This window comes from Lynx canadensis, chromosome B4 (genome assembly GCF_007474595.2).
Source record: "Lynx canadensis isolate LIC74 chromosome B4, mLynCan4.pri.v2, whole genome shotgun sequence".
Lineage (NCBI taxonomy): Eukaryota > Metazoa > Chordata > Mammalia > Carnivora > Felidae > Lynx > Lynx canadensis.
Window position 1 is genome coordinate 19,422,439 of NC_044309.1, and position 24,347 is coordinate 19,446,785.

The 24,347-nt window shown below is 40.2% G+C and overlaps 1 protein-coding gene across 13 annotated transcripts in view; it reads right to left on the reverse strand.

The window, feature by feature from the left end:
• The window catches only part of NEBL (nebulette), a 363,233-nt gene that overhangs the window by 52,406 nt on the left and 286,480 nt on the right, over window positions 1–24,347 (reverse strand). For 9 of the 13 annotated variants that reach the window (XM_030321277.2, XM_030321276.2, XM_030321275.2 and 6 more), the window contains 7 exons: window positions 21,144–21,257; window positions 19,453–19,554; window positions 15,241–15,345; window positions 13,406–13,513; window positions 8,571–8,681; window positions 5,817–5,927; window positions 3,727–3,837 (listed from right to left, as the gene is read on the reverse strand). The exons of 2 other annotated variants lie outside the window; for them this stretch is intronic. In XM_030321277.2, coding sequence (XP_030177137.1) covers window positions 3,727–3,837; window positions 5,817–5,927; window positions 8,571–8,681; window positions 13,406–13,513; window positions 15,241–15,345; window positions 19,453–19,554; window positions 21,144–21,257 — 762 coding nt within the window. The remainder of the gene's footprint in view (window positions 1–3,726; window positions 3,838–5,816; window positions 5,928–8,570; window positions 8,682–13,405; window positions 13,514–15,240; window positions 15,346–19,452; window positions 19,555–21,143; window positions 21,258–24,347) is intronic. 2 more of the 13 variants (XM_030321273.1, XM_030321279.1) reach the window with 2 other exon arrangements.

Consider the following 24,347-nt stretch of genomic DNA (forward strand, 5'->3'; position numbering starts at 1 on the left):
AAATAAACATTTACATTTTTTTAAAAAAGAAACTGAGGCACTGATCTTACACAGCCACCACAGTCCCAGGGTAGAAGTATGTCACTTAATTTTGCAATATGAATGTTCAAATCTAAAAGCGTTCTAAAGCACATGGACTACATAGGACACTAGTGACATCATTTATGTATTAATGCACAATAAAACACTCTAAAACTTAGAAGGCTTAAAACAACATGACAGCACCTTTATTCCAAAAGGCAAGCCCCCGTGCACAAAAGCTTTTAGAGGCTCTGTCTGAGTCATGTTTGCTAATGTCCTCTTGGCTAAAGGAAGTCCTATGGTCAATTCCATAGGTATTAGAGGGTTTAACCATTGGGAGTCATTCATGTAGCAATATATACCTCATTCATTTCTTTGAAAAATTAAACCTTGAACTACAGAAAAGCCCCAAAGTTTGGCTGAAATGAATGTGAAAGCCTGTCAATTGGGTAAAATGGGACATGGCTATGATTACACGCAAATGAGATCTTTGGATGGCAAAGATAATAACATCACCACAACCCTGATGTATGGGCAATCATAGGACAGCTGACCCCCCAGGCCTTTTTCCCCCCTCCTCTCAATAGCTAGCATCCAGCCCTAAGGTACACAGAGAAATTGAAAGCAGCATATGGTTGAGTAAAACAAATCTATACCATTAGAAGGAAAGACATGACATTCTAACATGTCATAAAAGGAGTAGGTCTTAGAAACCTGTCTTAGGTAAAAATGTAAAATCACAAATTTATGTTCTTTCCACATTGTTTTCTGTAGGGCAAGGATGCTTTCTTTTGGTTTCAATTCTCAGGCCCATGAGGATGATTTTGAAACCTCTTCTCCAGCCTCGAATCCCTCACGCCCAACCCCCTTACCCCAATCCAGTACCTTGAATTGGATATTGCCCTCTCCTAATAAAGAGACAAATTGCAGAGAATTGTAAGTAGTGATTTGGTAGTTTCTTGGTAGCTAATTACGTGGCCCAAGGAAGCCACCACTAAAAAGTACGATTAAATCTACGAAATGATGGGGCGCCTGGGTGGCGCAGTCGGTTAAGCGTCCGACTTCAGCCAGGTCACGATCTCGCGGTCCGTGAGTTCGAGCCCCGCGTCGGGCTCTGGGCTGATGGCTCGGAGCCTGGAGCCTGTTTCCGATTCTGTGTCTCCCTCTCTCTCTGCCCCTCCCCCGTTCATGCTCTGTCTCTCTCTGTCCCAAAAATAAAAATAAACGTTGAAAAAAAAAAAAATTTTAAAAAAAAAAAAAAAAAAAAAAAAAAAAAAAAAAAAAAATCTACGAAATGAGTAACAAGACAGAGCTTGGACTAGGGCGGAGCAAAGTGGATGGATTTAGAAACCATGTTGGGGGTGGAGTCAATAAAGTTGCCCACAAAAGGAATCTCAGTGGCTTCTGAGACCTCACTGATGCCATTTGCTGAGAAGGGAGTGGAAAAGGAAAGCAGATCTGGGGGAAAATTAAGGGTTCTGATTTTGGCACGTGGTATCGAGAGCATGTTAGTACACTTCACGTGTCGTTTACATGTGGCGATGCCTGTGACACATCGAAAGGTAAATGGTTGCATATTCACATCCGTGTTATGAAACACTTAATCCTCCTGTAAGAATGAGGTAGAACTATATGAAGCAACACGGAAAAGGGTCCATAATACGAAGCGAGAAAAACAAAGCACAGATCAAAACACATGGTATTTACGGATTTTTAAGTCCATGTGTGCCTCGTGTATGTTTATTTTATTACACATAAAAATAGATCTGGAAGGTTCTACAGCAAATATGCAACGATGGCAATGTCTCAGGAGAAGAATGGAAGGAGAGGTCTAGTGAAAGATTTTCAAGCGCCTGTTCGGCATGCAGTCCCCCAACTCCACCATTTCTAAATGAAACCCCTGTTGGTCAAGCATCTTACGCCATCCCCAGATGCTTTGTCTAAACCATTTAGAATCATCCCATCCCCCTGGCCAGTCCCTAACTCTGGGCATGCAGCACCTGGCAGTTAATCAGTGGCTGCCTCCTACCCTCCAGATTTCCCGAGAGGAGTCAATCCTGAGCCAGCTCTTCCTGGGGTCACTGCAAGGGTCACATTACAGCTCTCAGGGTAGTTCCACTGAACCCGCCCCGCCTCCCACCCCCCTGCTCAGCCTTGAGGTAAGTGAGCAGCATGCCTTAACCTGCACCCCAATATTCTCTTTACAAACGCTTCTCACAAAATCACCTCTTTCCAAATACTCTCTGCTCCAGTGACTGACTTATTTATTTATTGTGCGAGTCGGGGAGAGTGACAGAGAGAGAAAGAGAGAGAGAGAGAATCGCATGGAGCCCAACACAGGGCTCGATCTCATGGCCCTGGGATCATGACCTCTGCCAAAACCAAGAGTTGAACACTCAGTTAACTGAGCCACCCAGGCACCCCCTCCAGTGACACCCTTACAGTCTCAAAATTGCTGGAAAAGTTAGAGAGGGAGGGAGCCAAACCATAGGAGAATCTTAAACACTGAGAACAATCTGAGGGTTGATGGGTGGTGGGAGGGAGGGGAGGGTGGGTGATGGGCATTAAGGAGGGCACCTGTTGGGATAAGCACTGGGTGCTGTATGGAAACCAATTTGACAATGAATTTCATATTAAAAAAATAAATAGTTAAGAAAAAAAATAAAATTCCATCCTAAAATAAAAAAATAAAATTAAAAAAAAAATTGCTGGAGGAGTTCAAGAGGTATGGAACTGATTCTGAGGTATTTCCTTCCAAAAAATACACATATGGTCTGACTCCTGCACTGTGTTATCTGTTATCTATCATATCATAGCATCTAAGCCAAAACTTCTAAATTAAAATCCTGTCGTTACATGTATTACATGAAGAGGAAAATATTAAATGAATGAACGTGGTCATTCATTATATAGAATACTTTAATACAAAATACTTTCATACAAAATGCTAACCCTGCAAGAATTTCAGGCACGGTGATGAGGTCAACAGGGATTATTTCAAGAATGTGCAACCAAATCATGCAGAAATGGTTATCGCTTTCATGTTGGAGTCTCAATATGTGATTTTTCAAGTTCTGTTCAGAGAGTTGGAAACACAGATATACCAGGCAGCATGTGACCTATCCTTTAAAATAAAACAAACAGGGGCGCCTGGGTGGCACAGTCGGTTAAGCGTCCGACTTCAGCCAGGTCACGATCTCGCGGTCCGTGAGTTCGAGCCCCGCATCGGGCCCTGGGCTGATGGCTCAGAGCCTGGGGCCTGTTTCCGATTCTGTGTCTCCCTCTCTCTCTGCCCCTCGCCCGTTCATGCTCTGTCTCTCTCTGTCCCAGAGATAAATAAACGTTGAAAAAAAAATTTAAAATAAAACAAACATAGTATGAAAACATTTATTGTAGCCTAGACGAATGTGAAATTTGTTGTATTACAAGAATAAGATAAGGTGTGTGTGTGTGTGTGTGTGTGTGTGTGTGTGTTCTATTAACATGACTTCCCCCCAAGTTTTCTTTGATATATTTAAAGGAAATGAGTAAAGCAGAAACTGTAAATTTTCAAACAAGCATGATGATTTGGAATGGTTCCCATTCCAAACTTCTACACTAGTCACAAAGCTTTGGGAAATTCCATGTGTTAATCAGGTTGTTAATACGATTTGTTCAATTCCAAAATACAGGTTTTAAGGCATCTGCACCATTCTCTCCACTAACCTGACTAGCTATCTCTGAAGCTTTCTTGGCATGTTGTATTTCAAGGGTGTCAGTGCCAATGTGCATCCCCCTCCCTTTAATTTTTGACTCCAGGTCTTTCTTGTATTCTTTCTGCAAAAGAAAAAAAAAAAAAAAAAGAAAAGAAAAAGAGAAAAAAGGCTACATTTCATAATATTCATACACTCTGGGGATAAACATACTATCTATAATCAATGATACCAAAAGATGGCTGAATATATAAGAAGAAAATACAGCTTACTTCGTACTATGAATGATCACCTAGAACTCAATTTTCTGAGCTGCTTAGAACTGTATCTCTATTCTCACTGAAGAAGAGCATAGGACGCTCTGAAGGTTGTTACCATACATGCTGAGAATTTTCACTGACAACGGTCTGAAGGGCTGGAGGATAGAGAGGTAGGTTTAAGAGAGTTGATGCTAGAGAAAGAAGGCTGGCTTTGAGGCCAGAGCTCTCAACTGCAGTCTGACACAAGGAATGTTTAACATTTCTGGTCTATTCATCTGCAAAATGGGCGTAATAATTCCTGCATACAGGATCCATGTGAGGATCAGTGAGAGAGCATATGGCATAGTGTCCAGGGCAGAATAAGTGTTCAGTAACTCATAGCTTCTTTTGGTCTTTTACTCCTATTTTCATATGCTAAGGCTCATTTATTGCTGTTCCTTCTGCCATCATGCCATTCAACTGTATGGGGATGGACTCTGCCATTGAGAGTCTAAAACGATCTTTCCGAGCATTACGGACAAGTGATTACAAGCTCTACATCTGAATGTGGACTGCACATGTCACCATAACAGAAAAATCTGTACAGAATTACTAATTTCAGAATGTGTGATGACAGTATTAGCCAAAGACATCACAGTGCTTTCTTTAGTTTATTTAAAGAACATGAATATGGCCAACGATGAGTATACATTTTTTTAAAAACACATAAAAATCTTGAATCTTTTATATTAAAATATGATACGACTAAACTACCAAAGAAGTTAACTAAACAAATGAGTGACCATGAGAACCATACCAGATCATCCGCACATTACACTCCTCTAGCTCCAGATACAATGATTAGGATGGATGGGTGTGGGCACAGGATACAAGTGGATCCAATGAGATTCAATCCTAGGACCTTCACTGTCACTATAAGAAATAGATGCTCACTTCCCACTGAGATTACTGGCACAGAGGTGAGTCACCCTACTGTGAGGAGGGGCCATCACTTGGAGGCAGCCTCCCGAGGTTGAAGCAATAGAGAAGATAACAGAACTGAGAGATGAGGGAAGACAGACATCATTTGAATTCCAACCTGAAGGAGACTTGGCCTTGAACTTCGCTATTCATAAGCCAAAACATTCCCTTGGTCGCTTAACCGGGTTTGAGTTGGGCTCCTATCATTTGCAGCCTGACGAATGGGGTCACCCTCATCACCGCCATCACAGGTTACCAACATCCGGGGACACAACTTTAAATTTCTCACTGCTCAATTGAGTTAGACTCTCCTCCGTGCAGAGTGTCATTACCCGACACCAAAGTAACATACCACGAGGATGAAAGAAAGCACTGAGTGCTTCAGGAGCATTCCATTCCTTCCTACAAATTCCATGCCAAGTGAGCAACGGATTTCATTTCCCAAAGAGGTTGCTGTGGGCTCACCCAGCAGCTGGGGTAAGGGCTGGAGGGCTCCGCTGGGCTGGGAGCAGGAGAGCTCGTGAACTGTACTGCAATTCTTGATGGAACACAACGCCCGTCCCCAACCTTCTGCCTTTCACTTACTTAAAAGATCAAGTTAAATCTCATAAAAGTAGTTGGGCTTCTTATTTAGTCTGGTTTATGTATATTTCTCTACAGTGGGGAAACGGTCATGGTTCTCATGCCACGTGGAAAGGAGATGGTGAACATACTTTTTTTTTTTTTAGTTCATCGACTGGGAAATGACAACTAGGACATAGCTACTCGTATTCATCTCATACACAGAAGTTGTGGACTGTCTATAATCTTGGAGAAAGATTTACAGACAAGGAAATCAGCTGAGAAATCCCTACATTCTCAGCTGGTGAATAAATATACTCACCTCACTTGCCATTTCAGATGCGCGTTTTGCTCGCTGAATGTCAAGAACGTCTGAGTTAAGTTCCATTCCTTTCCCTCTTATTTCATTTTCCAAGTCTTTTTTATATTCCTTCTATGAGACAAGAACATTACAGTTCAACACTTCCTGGGACACTCTTTAACTGATAAACCGTTTCTCATGTTTTCTAGAGATCACAGAAAGGAGAAAATATTTCTAGAGAGAATGAATCAGACTCTTGAGTATTTACGCTCCTTATTTCCCACAGAGACTTCATTTTCTCTTTTAGTCATGTTTAGGGTGGCTTCCAGTATTATCAGTAATTTCCCTTTCATCCTTTCTTCCAATATATTTTGGTACCATATTGGTGCCATATTTTAAAAAGATGTCTCCCTTTTAAGTGGTGAGGAAGGTCTTAGGAATGGATGCTTCTTATTAATTATTTGAAGTATTTCTTTGAAAGCTGTCTATAAAATATGAACCACCAACAGATCACAGTTGAAAAAGAATTGAAAATTACAAAATCAAAAGGACTGATGTAGCCAAAGTTTAAAAAAAAAACCCACTTTATTCAGATTCATAAAACCAAATAATTTCCTACAGATTGATAATACATAGTTTGAGTGTCATCTATTTTAACATTATATTTTAAGTAGATCCAAATGTCTTTACTAATATTTATATATAACTTGGGTTTTTTTTTCTGCTAATGAATTTCTTTTTTTTTCCTACTGAATGCATTATGAAAACAATATATATCTTGATCCAATTCAACTAGGTCGCACTTATGACCAACTTGGCAGATAAAAGATGAGGCTTCCTCTAATAATAAGAAGTCATGTTCCAGTTAATTCTAGGGTTTATTTGATGTTATTTTCTCCTTGTCCAGCATAATTAAATTAGCTAGTCCTCTGCTTAACTAATAGCCTACAAGACATTGTAATGACCCGAATGTAATTTTGGAAAGAGCTCTGGAGTCCAATGATCTGGATGAAAGTCAGAGTGCTTCGCTTATTTGGTCATGTGACCTCCAAAAGACTTTAAGTAACTGAGCCTTGATTCCACACACACAGGCAAAATGAAAATAAAAATACTTTTTCCACCAATGTGTAAGGGCAATTGGGAGAATGAAATGAAGTATGAAACAATATTTTGAACATTCTGAATGGCAGTATAAATGTAAAAACCATAATAAAGTAAAAACTGCGAAGACAATTTAAAGCTAAGTGCTTATACTTAGAAAAGTTACAATTTCATTAAGCTACCGAGAGTCCTTTTAAAAAAACTGAATTAGAAGATCTTTTAATCATCGTCTTCTGGGCCATTTCCTATCCTGATGCATACGTTCTGAATCAATAAATCTAAAATAAGATTCATTCAAAAAGAGAAATGAAAGAGAAAGTCAATGGCATGTACATTAAAGTCATTTATGGACCTTAAAATAGACCTTACACTGTCATTTGTATATAAATGCGAAAAAGATTTCCTTTTCAAAATTTCATACAAATAGTGCATATTCTTTAAATGGAAGACAATAATAGTAGGAAGTTGCCATTTGATTAGCCTTCAACTTCAAAAAATTTCATAGAACTGGCAGTGAGAAAAGGTAGGATAGCACAAGCACTCTTCCATAAATTATACACCTATTTCAGTCCCACATACATCGCAACAGTGAAGCACATTAAATTTCTAAAAGCAGTTCAACGGTAAAGGCCAACTGGCAGTCAGTTATTAAGGAAGTTCATGTAGGTAACTGTACTTGAATTTATTTCACTGGTTTAAGATATTTCTTTCAGGAATAGTTTCTTCAGTTCAAAATTCAGGGTGAAATGGAGGTTTCTAATACTTCCCCTTAATGTGAAAAGAATCTATTAAAAAAAATTTTTTTTGAAAGAGAGAGAGAGAGACAGAGCACAAGTGGGGGAGTGGCAGAGAGAGAGGGAGACACAGGATCGGAGGCAGACTCCATCCAGGCTCTGAGCCGTCAGCACAGAGCCAGATGGGGGCTCGAACCCAAAGATGGTGAGATCATGACCTGGCTGAGCCGAAGTCGGATGCTTAACCAATTGAGCCACCCAGGCGCCCCTAAGGAGAATCTATTTAAGCAGGGAGATGGAAGAGCTCCAAGTTACTTTTCAGGCATTAATAAACAAAAACAAAAATAAATTTTTAAACGGATGGACTAGGAGCATGATATTTTTAATTGTTAGGTTCGAAGCCCTTAATGTTCAACAAAGGTAATCCATTAATTGTGAGCCAAAATGCACCAAGTTAGGGGATGGGGAGAGTCCTGCTGGGAGTAAAATGAAAAATCAACACGCGTTCCTATGGTCTATATGCTAAATATTTGTCCCCCTGAGAACACAATCCACTCATAAATAATGTGCCGTTTATTCAGACCTTCACCTTGGAGCATCTCATTTCTGCTATCAGATGTCATGAGAATGCTACAGGGGTGCTGCAGAAAAAAACCAACTGTTTATAGATCTTCCGAGATATAACCAAACACAAAACCAGAATATTTTTCAAGTTTTTTCCAGGAAATCTGGGTGAGTTTTCCCCCCAACTTTAAGTGGAAATATTAACACACACTTTCCTGTTTCTAATGAAAATGAAAAACTCTACTAACAAAGGTTAAAGTGAGAGTGGGGGAACGGATTAACATCTTAAACAGTAGAGAACTGTCGGGTAAATACTTCCTGGGTTCTTTCTTTAGCTTTCTATCACAATATTTAATAGTAAATCGCAAGATCATACCTCTTTCAGAAGGTTGGTGATGTACTTAACATGTAAAAATTCTGGAGTCTTGTCTAAATCGAGTGATGACCTCCCTTTAATCTCCTTCTCAAAATCCTCTCTGTAAACTTTCTGTTAAATAAAACCATGTAATTTTAAATTTAAGAAAATACTAGTGACTGTTGAGAAGATATTAGTACCAGAGTTCCCAGAACAAAATTGATGTTTTCCTTATATAATTCTACCCCCTCAGAGTCATCAGAGCCACAAGAACACGATTCCACCTTTACCGTAAATTTTAGAATTCTACCAAACAAAAGGAGAACCGTTAAGTACCAACTGCCTCTGGGAGAGCGCCCTGAGTGAGGCTACTTAACGTCTTACTAGCGTGTCATTGTTTGACGTCAGCTGGATTGGAGAGGAAAACCAGTAAAGTTGGCTATTTGCGAATCACGTGACTGGTTCGTGCTAAAGGGAGTGGATCATCCACGGGGGAAAAAAATCTGGTTTCAAGGAAGGCCATTTAAAGCACAATAGCATTAATGTTGAGGTTCTTCTCACCCCTTTCAGTGTTATCCTTTTGTGAATTCAGCAAAGACCATCTCTAAAATGTAATGGAGGCTGGCGCACATTTTCCTTTAATGATTTTGGCATTGAGACTCTTTCTCTACCATCTATGGGGTTTGATATGAATTAAATTACACTGTGAGGAGTCTTCTCTCCAAACTGACAAATTGTTCTCTAGGTTCACAACAAGGAATGAAAAGGGGAATGGGCACAGTGCTGTGGAGGGCAGGCATCCATACCCCCACCTGCCCCTTCGACATTCTATGCCATCCTTTGGCTAAGATTCCCTCCATTCCAACGTTTGAACGATGCGTTTGAAAACCAACGGCAACTCATGCGTTAGGACTATAAAACCAATCTCTCCCAATAACAAAACTGTCCATCCATGTCCATCCATGTCCATACTTACCGGACAAACAAAAGCCCGTATTTTACCAGCTAAGTATTTTATTCAAATTGCATCACAAAGATGATAAGGGTAAATTTCTGCATGAGATTGTTACTAATGCAAAATGAAAAGCCATTTCCAGGTTCATAATATACTTATTGCAGAGATAGGTAATTGTATTAAGGAGTTCTCCCAAGCCACGAGGGAGGGTAAGAGAAGCGTGTCGTTGCCTCACCTGTATTTGTGTCACGAACAACAGGTTCAACAAATGACCTATGTAGAACCACACACACACACACACACACACACACACACACACAGAAAAGGCCACAATAGACGTCCTGGAAATACTAAATTTAACAAAGTGATTAAGAAGTTGCATTGAGAACATTCTGAATTAAAGGAACTATAGATATTATTAAAGAACAATGAGAAATTGTCCCCTTCTTTATGTGGAACTAACCAAAATTATACGGTTATAAAGCTGAATCCAGGGCATTTCCAGACTAAAAATGTCTCTTTAAAAAAAAGTAAAAATATAAATATGGGTATGTTTATTTACTTCAGATAATTGACTTCAAAAATCCTTTCTTCTATGAAAAAAATATTTTACTGAAATAAGTCATTGAGGATGGTTGATTATGACCAGAACTGGCCAACACATGACTAGGGGGGAAGAAAAAAACCTTTAGTATGCTTTTTGTCAAGAGAGCTATATTTATGAAACAGAAGACAAAGAACTTTCCAAAGCCAGATTTAGAGGTTTCTTCTAGAAAGCCGACTGATTAAACCTATACCTAGAATAGAAGAAAGTGAGAGAAGCCTAATTATAGGCTGTCACAGAAACGTTAGTGACTATTCCTGAGATCATAAACACTTGGCTTTACCCATAGGAGGTTCAGGAAGCTCGTTGACAAGCTTACCTTCTAAGGATAAAAACCATCCCTAAGCCAGATGCTTCTCTCTGTGTCCACTTTGTTGGATACCTTTCACATCGACTGATCTAAAATTTTCAGATATTTTATGTTTCTAGCCTTTAGAGTATAAATTTGGTCTCAAGATATTTTCTATTGGGAGATTTCTCTCTCTCTCTGTCTCCTCAAACCCTGCTGAGCAGAAACATAATTGCTGAGCCTAAAAATCCAATAGCCAATGGCTATAATTAAAGGGAAAACATGTCTCAGCCTCTGCAAAAGATAATTCCCCCCCTAGCGACAATATCAGAAATCAGAATAGTGAAAATTGAAAGCCAATATTAACAAAAGGCCCACTCAGCCCCCAATGTAAGCAAACTCCACAGCATATAATAAATGTATTACTACAGTTAAACCTTAAAGCTGTTTGCACCTGATGTCAAAACAGCCAACCAAAAGGAATCGATTAGTTCATTTGACAGATTTTTATTTTCAGTTGGCAACATTTTATTTTCCTTTTGTACTAGGTAGCCACAGCAATGGTAAAGGCAAAGGTAGCAGACTTCTAGAAACAATAGCACTTTTCCAGTGCAGAAGGTGCCTTTAAAATCCCTGTCATCGGCATAGTGAAATCTGTTCTTAGGGAATCTTTCCCTTTTGAGGGTCCATCCCCAACAGAAAAAAAATCAACTGAGCATTTCATGCAAAGAAAAACAAGTTGGCCTACTTTGCCCATTGACTCTCTAAGAAGAAGATTCTCTTTATGTTTGGGGGGATGGTTGTTTGTTTTTTTAATCCATCTGGTTTTTATGACTTTAAGTGAGGGGACTATTTGTTTTCTTCCATGAGTGCGTGTTTCTCAAAGCGTGGTCGCTGGACCACCAACATCAGAAGCTCCCGGAATATTGTTAAAATCCAATTCCCAGGCTCCACAGCAAGACCCACGGAAGCACATCCTGAGGCAGCAGCGAGGGATGTGTCTTCCCAATATGCTTCCCTGAGACACAGAGTTCAAACACCACAGCCACGGGCAGGAAGAAGGGCCGGGAAAATGGGGTCTTCAGAAGAAAAAGTACAGACAGGATCAAAGAGAAGGAAAACAGGAACATGTCCCTTTGTGAATAAAGCAAGGCAACGTAGCACAAACAGCTAAATAATAGCAGCCCGGGGCTGATGGGAAGAACACAGAAAACCCAGTTTGAAGGTGCTGGTCTTTTCCTTAAAGGAGGAGGCAGGACTATGAGTGAGAGATGGGGGAGAAGGAGCCGAGCCGGGCGAGGACTATAAACTCTACAGGCCCCGGAGGCTCAACCCGGAGGTTGCCTTCCAGCTCCCCACTTGGCATCATCACAGCACTTGACATACTATTCTTGAAATGCAGAGAAGGTGGTAGGACTGAATGTTCGCGTCACTCCAAAATGCATATGTTGAAACCCACCCCCAATGTGATGGATGCATTAGGATCCATCCTTTGGACGGACTTTCCTTTGGAAAGTCATCAGGATCGATGAGGTGAGGAGGAGGAGGCCTTCGTGATGGGGTTAGCGCCCTCCTACAAGTCACGAGAGAGCTTGCTTCCCCTGTCTACTCTCGGCTACACGAGGACACAGAAACAAGGCAGCAATCTGCCCCCCACAAAAGGATCTCGCTAGAAACACGACCTCCCGGCACCTTGATCTCAGACCTCCAGCCTCCAGAAGCGTAAGAAATACATTTCTGTTGTTTAAGCCCCTCAGTCTGTGGTACTTGGTTAACAGCAGCCCAAACTGACAAAGACAAAGACAGGCCGGTAAGAGCTAATCCCCCTAAACCTAAGTTGTGGTAGGGCTTCTCAACTATGACCAAATTTACCTGCTCCGCCAGGTCAGTAAAAACCAACAGCTAATTTAGTCGAAAGATTCACCTGACTATTCTTGATCAGACTCCTCTCTATTGGCTTAAGAAGTCACAAGATAGGAAAAATACACGCGATGATCTTCTCCTTTCTTGCTTGAAGAAGAAATCAGACAACTTGGACAATTCAACAAGCCACAGTAATGTCTGAGTGCCCTTTCCCTGAGAAGAGGAATTATGACATTCCAACCAACAGCACATAAACTGTTTTCAAAATTCTTGTGAGAGTTCTATGGTCCAGAAGTTATCTTTTCTCCCTGTTTCGGTCTTGTTACTGGAGAACAGAAAAGATGGTGCCCACGGAGCACACATAGCTGGAAAACCCCGGAACACTGGGCTGCAGTCAGCTGGCTGATAGTACTGTCCACTATTTCTGTCCCTCTGAAGTAATAACTTGGTGTACCCATAGAATCTGGATGTTGGCTTCTGTGCCTGGTATCTGGTCCCCCAAAATGTAGGGAGAAAACACGAACAAAAGAAGTCTCACTGGGAAAGAGCAAAATCATTTGGGAAATATCTGGACACGACTCAGCATCATTTTAAGTAGAGAACAAAGTACATACATACAAAAAAATCTTAGCTTCTCTCTTCTCTTGATATTTTAAAACTTCCATGTCACTGTTTATTTGGGGGAGGGAGGAATCAACTAAATAAGCTAACAGAGACACGAGAATCTTGCATGACTTTCCCAGGCCCTAAAACATTGGCATTTCCTGGATATGTAATTTCAGAGAAGACAATTAATTTCAGTGGGTAATCATCAATCTAGGGGATTAGTTGACATATATAAAGGTTTGATCATATTGCTTAGCACAGAGTATCTAATAAATGTTCTATTGTGGCTGAAAAATAAAAGGCAAATAAAGCAACCAGCCCTTCGTTTTCTTTTCCTTTTTTTTTTTTTCCTCCTCATCAGACTTTTTACCTGGACACAAACTGAAAATGTCAACTTTGTAATCACAGGATGTGATCAGTTGGGAGAGCATGTGACTATCGATCTCAGGGTCATGAGTTCAAGGCCCACGTTGGGCGTAGAGAATACTTAAAAATAAAGAAACGAAAAAAATAGTTGATAGCAAATCAAAGGGACTCACCTCACTATGCATCTTTTGAGCCTCCTTTGAAGCTTGATACAATGGCGTCTCAACAAATTCAAGCATCGATTTCCCCTTATTTTTCTCATACTCTTCTTTATACTTAACCTTCATTGAAAAAAAGTACAAAGAGCACATAAAGTTCATTAGCCCTTCCACAAATAGAGCGAAGTAAAATCAGTATGTCCAAAGTTAATCATCCTAGTTTCTAAAATCACATTATTCTGGCCACTTTGGGTTGGTCAGTGGGTCCCCTGTGGTTAATGACGTACAAAAAAAGTAAACAGGTAATATATAAAAATATTTAAGAAGTAAAAATAACTTAGAACTACTAAATAACGTAGTTCTGGGACTTGGATGAAGTATTTAAATTACTGCGATATACAGATATATCTCATATATAAGGGGTTAATATGGATACGATCATTTTATACACGTAGAGACAGAGCTGCAGAGATCCCTGCGATGGCTTCAAAAGTCTATGAGTAAATCATGAACAAGGAGGAAAACATAGTGCGATTTTGTCTTTCTGTCAAAGGGAAGGCAGTGTTCTCTGGGGGCACTGAATTTTTCCATAGACGTTGAGTAAAACACACACACAGAGCTTTTATGAGATTGCTTTCAGTTTCACCCTGCATTATTTAATAATATCATGTCATGAATTATTTATTTCAATTACAACCAATCTCCATCTTATTTTAGTTTATAAAATGATCGATAAGTTCCATCTCCTAATAACAGAAACCAGAATTATACGTAGCTGTCAGAGTGATTGGCTTTTTCTTAGCAGTGTCCCTTTTTAAATTAAATTCCCAGAAAAGTTTTGATCATGATTCATTTCCTTCAGAAATGTATTTTCATTAAAATCCTTAGGTGTAAATAATTTTTTTTTATGAAATTGCTCCTTAAGTTATATAATAACAGCGGTTTTAATGGCATTTCAATACAAAGGCAGCTTTTCAACACTTAGAACTTTGTGGTAGCGGGAAATGTAACAGATTTTTTTGAATTCCTATTTGTAGGACGACTTTTGTTTCGGAGAACTAGCTAGGGTGATCAATGAGAGAGTTTGAAGTGTAGTAACATACTATGGTAGGATAAAACTTTGTGGGAGAAATTAAATGAAAATAAGAATACAGAGAGAAAAAAAAAAGTATGTTTCCAAAGCTTAAAGGAGAGTTGATCTGTATATTTTTATTTTTTTAAATTTTTTGTTTGTACATTTTTTAAATAAATGAAGGTGGGTATCAAATCATTAAGGAATGTATGTTCCACAGAGTACGTTTAATAGACTGATGTAAAATTATATCTTAATAGATGCTAGAATGACATCTTTTGTAACTACTCAGAATAAAAGAAATATGCGGATACCAACTTTAAAGTGTGCGTGGAAAAAGAAATTTTAAAATTTCTTTCAGGGAATACACAGAATCTTATCGCTGAAAGAAACATTAACGTAAGATCACTTTTAATCACACTGGTAATTGAGCTGAGAAATTATAATAAACTTTGCGCCCGGAAAATGAATTCTGCAGCTGAAAACGACAAACCGGTACACTATAAAAACTGAAATCGTCAGGAGATTTGATCATTTAAGTAACTGATACAAAAGTTTAAAATTGTGTGAAGGATCTTTCTTTACGAAATGCTTTGCCCCCGAAACATGGTTCCAGCTTTCCCAACCCAGTGAGACTGAATAGTGTTTGAGATCTTCCAAAGCAACGTTCACTTCCTCAGGATGCAGGTCCTTTTCGGCTGTTGCCCCGGCTCAGGGGAGGCCTGTGGCGGTGGGTAGTTAAAGGGTCCAGAAGGCGGTGGGGGGAGGGGTTGCGCACCTGACTCTGGAGCTTGGCGTTGCCTTTATGGTGCAAGTGTTCAGTGGCGTCCGCATCAAAATGGTACATTCCTTTGTTTTCCTCAAAAAGCTTTCTATACTCCCGCTAAAACAGAGAACGTGAAAATAAAATCAGGATAAAAGAGACTGATTAAAGCAACTAGTCCTTAGGAATGCAAACTAAAAAATACAAGGCAACAAGAGCGGCAAACCCATCGTGTTGGCTGCTCTTGTGGACTTCCGACACTAAGGGAAACCACAAGGCCGTGCAGACCAGCTCTAGGTGGTCAAGGCAAGACACCCAAGAGAAGCAGGGGACAGCCAGCTGTCAGCACAATGTGAAAGACACTGGGGAGTGGCAGTGTTAAAGCCAGTGACGGGACTCGTGTGACCAAGCAAGGTGGGCAAAATAGAGGCGATCTGTCCAGCCCGTATCCTCAAACAGAAATGTGTTTGATAGCATCTACGAGAAGGAAAGAAGAACCAACAGAGGAAAGGAAAGTGGGGGGCAGGAAAAGAAAAAAGTTGTACAGGAGGGCTCGGCCATGAGAATGACTGGCAAGGATCATAAGGAAAATGAGAGAGTGAGAACTAATTCAAATAATTTTCCTAAAAGGAGACGGTAGGTGGTGCCTGCGAGAAAAACAGAGGAGTCTGGGTAGAGCCGGTTGAATTTTTAAGGTGAAGAAATTGGATTAAGACACAGACAAAAAGGTGAATTTGGAAGAGACACCAAATTTGGCAACCGTGGGACTCCAAATACAACAGCGTGCGATAAGACAGAAATTGCTTCGTGACTTCTCTCATTAAAGATCAGACAGTTATTTCACCCTATTTGGAAAAGCCTTCTAGAGATAAACAGTAACTCTCAAAGACTCAAGGCTACAGAGACTTAAGGTAAAGCTGGCTGCCCCTTAAGCGGTGAGGATTTCAGGGGAAATGGCAATTTTGTGCAGGATGTAGGGAGAGGTAAGCTTGCGTTCAAAAGAGAGCGGGAAAGAGCTGGCCAGAACAGAAGTGACTTTCAGGTCTTGGCAGATGCTCCAGGGATCTGAGAGTGAAACAGGAAGAGGCCCAGAGCCAGGGATGGGAAGGATGGAAGGATGCACGAGAAGGGATGTTCCACGGGGACGCAGCGATGGGTCCCCGAAGTGCTCCCAGGCGATTAGAGCACTACGTCATGGGTTCCCCCAACACTCTAACCAGAATGAAGTGAGGGAGTAAGCTGCCCCCAGGAAGCTCAAGAAAATGTTCCCATCCTACGTCTCCACTGAAGAGCATAAGCTCTAAATTTTGGCTCCTTTGCTAATTGAAAAAAAGTAAATAATTTCGAAGGACAACAGCACGCTCAGAGACTTTATAATTTTCTTAAAAGTTATTTTATAACACGTAATTAAAATCATCATCAACTGAATGTCACTCACACTCTAGAATGTACTCCATACCAGGTTTAAAATCCAGAACTAGAGAAGCCGAAGGATACTCTGTCTGCAATAGTGGATAGAGACTGAGGAAACGTTAATAAATACTGTCCCCGATGATCTGTTTTAGGGACAGGGAATTTCAGAAACTCCTAGTTAAAAAACAAACAAACAAAAAACCAAACAAAACCTATTTGAACTAAGGTCTGCAAAACCATTTTCAAGACTTGCTGTGCCTTATACAATAGTCTCTGTTGCCTCCTAGTGGGAACGACAGGGTAACACGTGCTATAGATTTTTCACTTACGAAGTTATAGGAGAGCCCGAGCCCTATTTTCCGGGAGGAAATGTTCCTTCGAAGCTTTAATTAGAATGGCCGTTCAAACTCATAAGGACAAATTTTACTCTACACACTATGTGTTTTACAAAATTTGTGATCTATACCAAAGACATTTAGAGGTCTTTAAAAAACAGTGATTTATAACAAGCTGACAACTAATTTTGGCAGAATGTCTGTTTATTAAGCACTTTCTTATTCAATCTTTTGATAAAATTAAGTTGCCTTTATAAATCAGCAAAATTCCCATTCTCTTCACATTAAAATTTAAAAGAGGGCAATTCTAATGTACAATAAATTTTAGCCAAGGCATTATCATACAACTTTAATAAACAGACACCTCAGAGTAACGCATTTGAGTCTTAAACTCTTTTTCTCCCACGAAGTAATTATTCAGCCACAATTTTTCTATGGGAGAAAAAAAAGTCCATAATCTAGGCAAAGGCACCACCTGAATGAAGATTTAGACTTTAAAAATGGTATATACAATAAATGTAATATGTGACTTTGCTGGGTTTCTCTGCTGAAGAGGTGATAGAAACAATTTATAGTAAGCTATGATTTCTTAATTTTGCCATTCTTATAAAATAAAGGTCAATATTCTTGAAAAGAAATATTGCCTAGGAGTGGTATGTATTCTTCCAGCTACCGAATTTTTTAATTACTACCATGATATTTTTATTGTCTTATCTACACAGGAATCCTCACATCCTCGGGAAATTTAACCCAAACAGTCAAGGGCAAATGGTGCTGCAATGATCAAAACAGGATGGCAAAGACTGAACGTGAAGAAAGCAGCCAGCTCGGAGAATAGCAACGTATCAACTTTTAGAAACGTCCCCATGAGGCATGGAGGAAAATGTGAATCTCAAAGAGCCACTAAAGGAGCACAGGAATGTGTGCACAGGGGGACGAATGAGCACTGAAACGACAGGAAGCATGAACAAAATGTCCTTGACCTGAGTCTCATTCTACACCTGACAGTCCTCTATGGTTCTCTGCCCAATAGACAGCAAGAAGGACAGACTGCTTTTCTCCTGAGGACCAGTGATAAAGTCAATTAATTAATTTAAAAATCTCTGCAAGTACGAATTCTTTACATGCATAATATATTTCAAGACGGAGGTCAGGGATAGTGGTGGAGAAAAGACAACTACAAAATAGCGAACAGAACTCTCAATACTTCGAGACCAAACGCAGACATTTCTAAACCTGATCTGAAGCCAGATCTCATTCTTTAAAAATGTTTTTGTGTTTATTTATTTATTTTTGGAGAGAGTGAGAGAGAGAGAGAGGGAGGGAGAGAGAGAAAGCCAGAGAGGAGGAGAGAGAGGTGGGGAGAGAGAATCCCGAGCAGGCTCTGCACTGACAGTGCAGAGCCTGATGTGGGGCTCAACGTCATGAACCGTGAGATCGTGAGCTGAGCTGAAACCAAGAGTCAGACGCTCAACTGGCTGAGCCACCCAGGCGCCCCTTTATCTCATTCTTCAATAGTTTGGGAACCAGGTCTGGACTACAAGTTTTGTTGTTGTTGTTGTTGTTGTTGTTGTTGTTGTTTTCATTCCTAAACTGTGAGCATATCTCCTGAAGACAACTATTTTCACATTCCTTGCCCAACATATTTTCCACCTAATCTTACCTGGCCCAAAGCAGACATCCAACACATCTGGATAATTTTGAGTGCCTGGATGAGCACGTAATTATTAGAAATAACTTGAGGTCAAATTACAGTTCATCGTCACCAGGGGCTATTCTGAGATGTAGGCAATGGGGCACAGGTGAGCCGGGGTCCTCAGCTATGAGAACCGGTGAAGTCGGGGTCCACACACTTTAAGTGTATGAAACAGCAACCAGGAGGTGAGTTCTGCCGGAATCACTACTTGGCAGTGTGCACAAACATTTTCACTAGGGCATGAAAAAAACCGCTCTCGCCCCCTAACTGCTTTGAAGAAAACGTGGAAGCCTCCACGAGACCAAAAGTAGAGTGCCAACGTAATGTCGGATTTATTTCCAGAGAAAACACAAATTAGCCTAAGATGATCTTGTATGTTACCGAGGCCCATTTGAATACCAGACACGCTGCTCTGGCCCCCCAAAAATACAAGATCCCTGCTTTAAGCCTGACCTTCAAGTGGCTTCAGTCTAATGCGGAAGAAGAAAGAGGAAGAAGAACGACAGAAAGAAGTCTCGTGCAAGCACTCTGAAGTGTAGTTGTTCAACAGGAAAGGATGCATTCGGGCGATATTAAAGAGCTAGCGAGAACCCCCTGTGTAAAGCGACAGCTTTTGTGGGCTTCAAGCAAGCAGACCGCTACTTTTGAAGGAGTTAGTAATTCAGGGAGAGGTGGAGCCTAGGCACGCCTGATGAAGCAGGTACGCTCATGAACAGGCTCAAAGCCATCGTGGCTCTCTGGGGCCACAGGGCATCCCCGCTGCCATCAAACAAACCCACTTACTCGGCTGAGCATTTTGCTGGCTTTCAAAGCATGGTCTAAGAACAAGTTTGGGAGATCCGAGACTGGATCATGCATATTTTGAATGTCTTTCTTGTACTTCACCTATGAAAATAACAGGGAACAACATACCGTCCAGGAGAAGAAAATATTATGCTTTTGCATTATCGCCATTATTATTTCCAATACATCGAAAAACACCATGTGGTGGTAAATTAACAGGCGAGTTTACAGGCGGCCACAAGATGGTGCTCATTTACTACAGAATGAGTTAAAAAAGTTACTGCTAGGGTCTTGAAAACATTTCGGTAATTGCTTTTATTGTTTACATATTTAGAAAGGGTGACAGTCACAGAATCGGGTAATTTTAATAGACATTCTGTTTTCAAAAGGAACAGTAACTTTATTCTTTAGAAATTACCACATTTTAATTATGCTCTGGAGCAATTTAAGGGTTTTTGGTGTTTTCTCATCCTATTGCAATACAGACCTTCTTCTTTTATTTCCAACTATTCTAAATATACAATATTAGCAATAGTAATACTAAAATATTAATAACAGAAAATGTTTGAGCATTTAGTTTGTGCCAAACATTTTATACGTAGTATTTAATTTCCACAACCCTTGTGGGTAGATACTTTAAGTATCTCCATTTTACAGAGGAGTAAACTAAGGCACAGAAAGATGAAGATATAGAATTAAGAGGCAGAACAGGATTCAAATTCAAGCAATCCAATTCTAAACCCTGTGCTTTCAAGCCCTATGCTCTAGGTTCCTTTACGTATATTCCAACCCTATCTGCTTTCCATTTTTACACGCACACAAGATAAAAAACAAGTAAGACAAAGAATCCATTCTGATATTCCAGTGATCCTAACAGACCCATTTCAAGTGTTGGTACGAAACACAGGTGAGTGAAGAGGCACAAATAACAATACCTACTAAACATCAAGGGAAATAAGCTATGCTGAGTCCCAAGGACAGGGCAAGAGTTGAAAAGTGTCAGTGATCTGACAAAGCAACAGTTCAACAATTCCTCATCTTAATACTTGCAAAGGTATTATGCATCCTTCAACCACAGCAAAGTGGTCCATTCTTTCCCATGTTTCCGTGTTTACGCTCTGCTTGATTCTAATAAAAATTTAAGGCATCTTTTCATGTCAACTGAAACTTGATTATTTTTAAAAACACAAAATGAAACCAAACCTGTGAAGAGGTATTTCACAGCGTTTGCATAAGGGATAGGAAAGACACTGTTTAAGACGTTATCAGTGCAATTTCTGAAAATTTCTTTCTTATAAACTACCATATGCCAGGTTGTATGTTACAGGAGCCCAATTTCCTCGGCACAATTACATGAGTTAACTGTTGTCATAACCACTAATTTAACATACTACATACCGCTTATTTCGCAAAACTCTGTAATCTGGTTCTACTCTTGAACAGATAGAATAGTTTTATTAGCAATACTATTCCTAACTTATTAACTGATCAGTAATCAGTAACCATTAGTGGTAACTTACAATAATACATTTTCCTCGAGAAAGCTCTCAGGAAAGTATGCTTCAGTGTTTGCAACTAAAATACTTGGGAACTGCATCGTCTCGATTCAGTATTAGCAATTAGTAATTACAATACAGTTGATTCTAAAGATACTGAAAATAATTGCCTATGAATCACACATCATAACTTACATCGCTCACCAGTGCAGTGACAAGCTGACTTTGCCTAAAAGAAGCGTTTTCAAGAGGATTGTAACGATGTTTCTTATCCTTCATTTCACTATCAAATTTTTCTTTGTATTTAATCTGCCATAAAAGAAGAAAACAGGATAAATTAAATAGCACATTTATCTTTAAGCTTTCAAAATGAAACATTTGATTTTTAATTAGATCAGACCTAAGCTACCTTAAAAACAAATGGTAACAAAGCTTAAATTCCTGGTATTTTTCCTCCTATAAAGCTTAATTAGGCATAAAAATTTTTTTTATGGAAAAACAACCTCTACTTGAACATTGATCATAAATGCAATTAGGCATGAACTCAAATCCTATTAACAAGAATTATACACTAAAATCTCAGGATTTTTAAATGTCAGGTTTCCATTTCTGCATTCTTATTGCCTATGATCAATTAGAAATTGAGACCACAGATGAATGAAAGTCTATAACATTTAGAAAATGGATCCTGAGACCCAGAATTTGAATATGAATTTTCCTGAGGGAATTATTCCAAATACGGGACATGGTTTAGATTATGGTTTTTCTCATCATTTCCCAGTTGCTCAAAAATTCATTTTTAGGGATTACATTTTCTGAAATGTCCTGGGTCTATTTAATGTCAATTTTTTATTCCTCTGCTTTAGCTCCACAGTTATATTCAGCAGCAAAGTATCTCTAATACTTACTCTGTATTATTTTTCTCCTTTTTAAAGTAGTCTATCAATTTCTCTATAGATAGAGAAATATGTGAAGGTAGGTTATGGTAACTACCTGAAATGTAGATACAAGTCCTTTACTAAAAACAAAACCCAAAAAACTAGTTATTGGAATCTCACACCCGCTTTGATTCCTGTATCCAGGAAAAGGAGGCATAGACCTCAAAAGCAGAAGCTCGCTCTTTTGTTCTCTTACGATAACTTTGCAATATTACAATTCTCACAGTATTGTGTTCTTACAACATTGTCCTAATGCATCTTCATTCATATATCTTTAAGCCCTACCTCGAAAAAATTTTTTCTGATTTTTCAAAGTTTATTTATTTATTTTGAGAGACAGAGCGTGCGCGCACAAGCCGGGGAGGGGCGGAGAGAGAGGGTGAGAGAGAATCCCAGGCAGGCTGTGCATTGTCAGTGCCGAGCCCCATGAGGGGCTCGATCTCAGGAACTGTGAGATCATGACCTGAGCTGAAATCAAGAGTCAGATGCTCAACCCACTGAGCCACCCAGGGGCCCCTCGAAGTAATTTTTATCAAGAAGCAATTTGGGTCTGGCTGCCACTATCTGTTTTAATTGAGTGTACATTGGGTGATGTCTTCCTCAAAGACACATGTCTGGTACCTATGGGAGACCGCTAGTGAAAATCTTGGTGAGAATACATTTGGAAAAGATTCCAGGATGGCTTACAGGAAATATTTTCTGCTGTGCCTCCATTTGCTAGTAATAACTTTCTGACAGTCACATTGCCTTACAAATTCAGGCGAAACCTCATTTATTCTAATTAATTAGACTAGTTAATAAACTTTACAAAGCAAGAAAAACTCTGATTTTATACGAAATATATATATTTATGTCTTGAAATCAGGCACAATATCACCAATGAAATAAATTTAGATCTCATTTGCTATTTTCCACGGTCATGGGCACCACAGCAAAAGTTTCCCCTCCCTGGTCCTCCTCTAAATTCCACTCCCGTCGCAGGGCACTTGTCCATCCCTCTTCCAGGGCACTTGTCACCATATTTTAATCTGTGCTTTTGTCTCTCTAGGTTTTTAGTGCCTAAAGGACATTTGCTTGACAATGAGAGGAGACTCTCTTAACTGTCTTCCACATGAATGGCACTCCTGACTCAGCCAGATTCACCAACACTCTCTCCTGACTGAACAAGACATTCTAACTGATGGCCTCAGTGCCCTGAACGTTCTGGTAGCTGTTTACCCCATCAACCAATCCACCTATGCAATCCTGGCTTGCACCAAGTTTTCCTTCAATGATTCAAATTCTCCAACCCCGGGCACCATAAGCATCTTAGTTACGTATTAGCTAAGTGGCAAAATTAGGTTATATCCTCTCTGAGAAGAGAGAGCCTGTCCTACCGTCTGCCCACAGCATGGAGGGGGTGAAATTTGGAAATGAACCTGAAGCCAATGGCATTCTCACCTGCCATTTGTTTTCTCAGGCGAAGGTATGGTTCCGAAAAGCAATAATCGATCCACGTTGCGATGACTCCTTTTTCCTCTCCTCACTACATCGAGCCTGTGTTGAGTTCCTGCCATGAGATAGGATGAGTTCCCACCCGAGGCTGGGGGTGGGATCAAGACACGCTCTGTCAAGATGGGGGTCGGTAATCTTTCCAGCAGCAGATCTGACTGAATCACAGTCACTTAAAAGTGGTTTAAGCGCCCCAGCACTTCCACTCCCGTTAGCTACGTTATAAACTTGCCAAGAGTCAAACTGAGTTCGTCCCTAACCCCATTTACGCTGGCTGTACTTATCATAATCACGTGATTTAATTTAATACTGCAAAGACTGATATAATATATATTAATATACATATGCATGTATGTATGCATATGTGTGTTTATACTCCTGTGCTCACGAAGTCCCTGTCCCTGAGGGAGGCCCCGGGGACATGCAGTAAAAAATGAACTTGATTCCATCCAGGCGTCACTGCTGATGGTTAGGCGCAAAGACAAATTCCGGGAGGGTGAGCTGGCTGCAGCAGCACAGGGCAATGAGGCCACGGAGCCACATCTTGTGGCAGACCCTCTTCAAGTCTGAGGAACCAAGGGTATTTGAGTTAAGGCGCGAAGAGAGTGTACTTAGTGAGGGAAAGCGGGGAGAGGGGTGGGGGGAAGGGGCATGCTGATAGAGTGTGCCCAGAGGGAACAGCAGGTGGAAGGCGAGAGAGGGGCACACAGCATGATCAAGGAATTTAAGAACACAAGGGTGGCCGGAGGATGGAGATTACACTAGAGACTGGAGAGCAGGAATGTCCGGGTCCTACGGAGCTCTGTAGCTGCCATGGATCTTGGGCTTCATCCTAAGGCCGGTAGGAAGTCATTCTAAGCACGTTTGTGACTTGAGCAGGTTTGCCACTGGAAAGATTTCGGGAGCCAGTCTGGACAGAGTGTGTCTTGATCCCACCCCCAACCTCGGGTGGGAACTCATCCGACCTCAT